This window comes from Myotis myotis, unplaced genomic scaffold, assembly GCF_014108235.1.
Source record: "Myotis myotis isolate mMyoMyo1 unplaced genomic scaffold, mMyoMyo1.p scaffold_m19_p_34, whole genome shotgun sequence".
NCBI classification, from domain to species: Eukaryota; Metazoa; Chordata; class Mammalia; order Chiroptera; family Vespertilionidae; genus Myotis; species Myotis myotis.
In genome coordinates, this window is record NW_023416340.1 from 7,625 (window position 1) to 12,600 (window position 4,976).

The following is a 4,976-nucleotide window of genomic DNA, read 5'->3' on the forward strand; positions in this document are numbered from 1 at the left end:
CAGGGACCCCGGCCACCGTCGTGGCCGCGGGTCAGGACCAGGAGTACCGCTGCGTCCAGCCCTCCGTATAGGTCCTTCCGTGGGACGTCCCAATTCCTGTTTAACGACCAGTCTCTTACCTCTCTCGAGAGCCCAGGTGGCTCGGTTTCCAAATTGAAAGTTTTGGGTGGACTGGAGGCCTCCTTGGTAGTCGTTGTCCACAGGTGTGGGGTATCTCGCTGAGTGCCCGGCGACAAGTGGGGGAGAGCCTCCTGCCTTGAATAGGGGGTCCCTCTCCTCCCTGCCGCGGGAGAGCCTCCTGCCCTAAACAAGGGGTCCCTCTCCTCCCTGCCGGGTATCTCGCTGCGGGCCTCCAAATGTTATGGGTTGGCTCAACGAGATAGACCACTGACTCAGAATTTAAATTTAAGAGCCTTTTATTAAGCTGGCCAGCTGACCACAGCGCCTATCTCCCCCTCTGGGAGATTCGGAGCATGTGGCAGAGATCAAGGGTGCAGTATGATCCTTTATAGCACAACAGTGTTACCTTAGAAGTTCATAGAAAGTTCATAAGCACAAAGGGGGGGTAAACAGAGTCACACCTGGCTGGAGCATATCATAACACATTGTTTTTCTAAGACAATTTAGCAATTTTTCTTCCATGGTTCCTAACCCTGACACAATCCTCCATACGTCAGTCCCCCCTCCCAGCACATTCTGTAACATTCTGTAACCCTTCCATGCCACAGTCCCTCACCCTAGCACACACATCACTGATCATGAAGACAATGCAAATAAAGTAAAAACCACAACAAGACATCACCTCACACAGGCAGTGAGCATGCGACATGGATAATAACTGTTTCACCCTGTGTGACTCCCAAGGTTATCTGGGCGCCTGCCTATGTGTGAGGCCGCACAGAGATGGTGACACCAAAATCTTGGAAAGTTCCTGAACAGCACAGCGCCTGGGCCAGGCCTCGGGGACAGTGTGACGGGCGCCCCGCGCAGGAGGAGGGTCAGGACCGAGTTCCAGGGCCCAGGCCTGCGCTCAGGGCTCGGCAGGGGACAGAGTCTGGGGTGCAGCTCCCTGTGGGGGACTCCCCAGCGCCTGGGTTTCACCTCTCCTCTCCCAACCTGTGTCGGCGCCTCCATCCTGGAGACTCGTGACGCGGCCACACTTCTCACTCCCATTGGCTGAGCGGTTTCCAGAGCAGCCAATCAGCGTCCCCGCGACCCCGGTTATAACTCCTCCGCGGAAGCGCCGGGACTCAGATGGTACCCCCGACGCCAAGGATGCGGGTCCTGATGCCCCCCACCCTCCTGCTGGTGCTCTCGGGGGCGCTGGTCCTGACCCCCAGCTGGGTCGGTGAGTGCGGGGTCGGAGGGGGCGGCTGTGCGGGAGGAGCGAGGGGACCCGGCGGGGGCGCGGGACCCGGAAGGCGCGTGTCCAGCCCCGGCCCTGCCCCCCGTCCGCCCCCCAGGCCCCCACTCCCAGACGTACTTCTACACCATCGTGTCCCGGCCCGGCCGCGGGGAGCCCCGCTTCCTCGCCGTCGGCTACGTGGACGACACGCAGTTCGTGGGGTTCGACAGCGACGCGGCGAGTCCGAGGGCGGAGCCGCGGGCGCCGTGGATGCAGCAGCCGTGGGTGCAGCGGGAGAGGCCGGGGTATTGGGAGGAGCTGACGCAGAACTTCGAGGCAGCCGCCCAGATTTTCCGAGTGAGCCTGCAGACCCTGCGCGGCTACTACAACCAGAGCGAGGACGGTGAGCCGCGCGCCGGGCCCGTCACCACCCCCCTCCCCACGGACGGGCCGGGGTCGCCCGAGGGTCCGGGTCGGAGCGTCACCCCGAGGCGGCGGGACCCGCCCGGCCCCCACCCGGGAGGAGCCCGCGGGGACTTGGTCCCGGTTTCACTTTGAGTTTTAGATTCAGTCCCCGCGGGGCGGGCGGGGCGGGGCTGACCTCCGGGCGGGGCTGACCGCGGGGCGGGGTCAGGGTCTCACACCCTCCAGTGGATGTTTGGCTGCGAAGTGGGACCAGATGGGCGCCTCCTCCGCGGGTACGAGCAGTGGGCCTACGATGGCGCCGACTACATCGCCCTGAACGAGGACCTGACTTCCTGGATCGCGACCGACATGGCAGCTCAGATCACCAAGCGCAAGTGGGAGGCGGAGGGTTGGGCAGAGCGTCACAGGAGCTACCTGGAGGGCCGGTGTGTGGAGTCGCTGCTAATGTACCTGGACAAAGGGAAGGAGACCCTGCAGCGCGCAGGTACCAGGGGCCTGGGGCTGGGGCTCCTACAAGGAGACAGGACAGGGGGTCAGTGTCAGACACCCCTCCTTGGGTCAGGGAGGGAGCCCCCTGGATGTCCAGCTCAGGTACCAGAGGGACTCTCCCTCTCAGCGACAGTTAGGGGTGCTGGCTCTCCTGGGGTGCAGGGAGACCCGCCGAAATAGCCCAGCAGCTGTACCCATGCGCCCTGCAGGGGCTCTGGGACCCACGGGGACCTTCTCTCTCAGGTCTTGTGCACTGCCCACACCCACTGTGTCTGAGGCCTGACCCCAGCTTTTCTGAGGCACGTGGCCTCCACTCAGGTCCGGACCACAAATCCCTTTTCTCCCCTCAGAGACCTGCCTCCTGCCCGTGGCTGCATCACTTTGATTCTAGAACTTTCTAAAGACTACGCGGTCCTTCCAGGAGCCTCTGTGCAGGCTGGTGGGTGGGCTGTGTGCTCCCTCCCCCACCCAGGTGTGCTGTCCACTCTCAGGATGGTCACATGGGCGCTGCTGGAGTGTCCCACGGCAGATGCAAAGTTCCTGCATTTTCTCCCCTCCCCTCAGACCCTCCAAAGGCTCACGTGACCCACCACCGCGTCTCTGAGCGGGAGGTCACCCTGAGGTGCTGGGCGCTGGGCTTCTACCCTGCGGACATCAGCCTGACCTGGCAGCGTGACAGGGAGGACCAGACCCAGGACATGGAGCTGGTGGAGACCAGGCCTGCGGGGGACGGCACCTTCCAGAAGTGGGCGGCCGTGGGAGTGCCCCCTGGAGAGGAGCAGAGATACACATGTCATGTGCAGCACGAGGGGCTGCCCGAGCCCCTGACCCTGAGATGGGGTGAGGAGGGGCCGTGGGCACAGAGCCTCTTCTCAGGGCAGCAGGGACCCTGGGGGACCTCAGTACGGTCGGGACTGAGGCCTGGGCTCAGGGCCCTGACCCTCCCTTCCCTTCTCCTCCCAGAGCCGCCTTCTCACACCTTCTTCATCATCATCATCATCATCATCATCATCATCGGCATCGCCGGGGTCCTGGTTCTGCAGAGACGGGCAGCTGTGATGTGGTAGAGGAGGTGCTCACGTGGACAGGTGTGGGGTCTAAGTGTCTTGTCCCACTGGGGGTTCAAGCCCAGGTAGACGTGTGTCCCGCCTCATTCATTGGAAGCACTATCCCCACGGAGTGATGGCCAGTGTGGGGCTCTGTGCTCACACTTACTCTTTAGTGAGGCCCGTGGGAGCTAGTGTTGGGGACCCCGTTCCCAGCAGCCCCAGGTCAGAGGGCAGGTCCTTGCTGAGCACAGACTTCCAGGAGGGCGGTGGGTCCAGTCCCCACCCATGCTTTTCCCTCAGGTTTCCTGATCCTGCCCTGGGTCTACAGGGTTCTGGAAACTTCTCTGGGGCCCAGGGCTCAGGCTTCCTTTAGGACCTCATGGCCCTGCCTCCTCCCTGGTCTCTCACGGGATGTTTTCTTCCCGCAGGTGGGAAAGGAGGGAGCTACGCTCAGGCTGCCAGTGAGTATGGGGGTGACCCTGAGACCCTGTGACAGTGCAGACGGGAGCCATGCCTCACCCCCCCGCCCCCCGTAATTCCTCCTAGTCTCCTGCCCTGGACCTCTGACCTCGTCCTGGTGTGTGTCCCTCAGGCAGTGACAGTGCCCAGGGCTCTGATGTGTCTTTCTAGAGGTGAGACCCTGCCGTGGGGAGGGGTGGGCAGAGGGGAGGACTGGGTGGTGGGGAGTCTGAGGGACACTGTGAGCATGAAGTGGACTCTGAGAATGTCACCAGTGACAGCCACTGACCTGAATGTGCTCATGATGCTTGTCCTCCACAGCGTGAGGGGCCTGCCTTGTTGGGGACCGAGTGATGGAAGATGTTCACGCTCCCACCTCCTGACTCAGGAACCTCTGATTGGGGGGCTGACCAGCCCTGCTCCCCACGCTTTCCTGTCAGCAGAGGCGAGGCTGGGCCCTCCCGATCCCTGCCTTTACTCCCTGGGGCTGTGAGCTGCAACTTCCTGCTCCATATTGAAATGAGACTCTGGATTGACCTGGGGTTTTTTTCTGGTTTTTTTTTTTTTAATATTTCTATTGATTTCAGAGAGGGAGGGAGAGGGAGAGAGAGATAGAAACATCAATGATGAGAGAGACTCATTGATCGGTTGCCTCCACGCCCCCACTGGGGATCAAGCCTGCCACCCAGGCACGTGCCCTGACTGGGAATCGAACCCAGGACCTCTTGGTCCATGGGGCGACGCTCAACCCACTGAGCAACCACAGCCAGGCTGATCTGGTTTTTTAGTTCTTGCCATGACTGGTAGAACTACCATATGACCCAGCAAGTCCACTTTTGAGTATATACTTGAAAGAAATTAAATTTTATCTTGAAGAGCTATTTACAGCCTCATGTTCATTGCAGTATTATTTACAAGGAGAGGCCTGGTGTACGAAATTTGTGCACTTGGGGGGCGGGGTCCCTCAGCCCTGCGCCCTTTCACAGTCTGGGAGCCCTTGGGGGATATCTGACTAATGGCTTAGGCCCGCTCCCCCTGGGCCTAAGCCAGCAGTCTGACATCCCTAGCGCTGCTGTGGAGGTGGGAGAGGGTACTCGAACCACCTCTGTGCTTGCCAGTTGTGAGGCCGACTTCTGACTTAGCGGTGCTCCCCCTGTGGGAGCACACTGACCACCAGAGGGCAGCCCCTGCATTGAGCGTCTGCCCCC

The 4,976-nt window shown here is 61.3% G+C and overlaps 1 protein-coding gene across 4 annotated transcripts; it reads left to right on the forward strand.

Annotated features, from left to right (window-relative positions):
• The first annotated feature begins 647 nt into the window (after positions 1–647).
• LOC118652788 (saoe class I histocompatibility antigen, A alpha chain-like) lies at positions 648–4,649 on the forward strand. Of its 4 annotated transcripts, XM_036302906.1 has the most exons (8): positions 675–1,348; positions 1,464–1,748; positions 1,980–2,255; positions 2,825–3,100; positions 3,224–3,348; positions 3,738–3,770; positions 3,902–3,941; positions 4,090–4,649. In XM_036302906.1, exons 1-5 carry the CDS (start codon positions 1,255–1,257, stop codon positions 3,325–3,327), a joined length of 1,035 nt encoding a protein of 344 aa, XP_036158799.1. In that variant the 5' UTR covers positions 675–1,254; the 3' UTR covers positions 3,328–3,348; positions 3,738–3,770; positions 3,902–3,941; positions 4,090–4,649. The 4 variants fall into 4 exon arrangements, with proteins under 4 accessions (XP_036158801.1, XP_036158800.1, XP_036158799.1 ...); XM_036302908.1 differs by having other exon boundaries at positions 648–1,348; positions 2,912–3,100; positions 3,738–3,941; XM_036302907.1 differs by lacking the exon at positions 3,224–3,348 and having other exon boundaries at positions 666–1,348.
• Positions 4,650–4,976: the final 327 nt, after the last annotated feature.

What these genes read in the sequence shown, in the direction of transcription:
- LOC118652788 (XM_036302906.1), top strand. Translation starts at nt 1,255, where the DNA reads ATGGTACCCCCGACGCCAAGGATGCGGGTCCTGATGCCCCCCACCCTC. An exon ending in CTACAACCAGAGCGAGGACG is followed by an intron (nt 1,749 to 1,979) that starts GTGAGCCGCGCG and finishes GGGCGGGGTCAG; the next exon opens with GGTCTCACACCCTCCAGTGG. An exon ending in GCCCCTGACCCTGAGATGGG is followed by an intron (nt 3,101 to 3,223) that starts GTGAGGAGGGGC and finishes TTCTCCTCCCAG; the next exon opens with AGCCGCCTTCTCACACCTTC.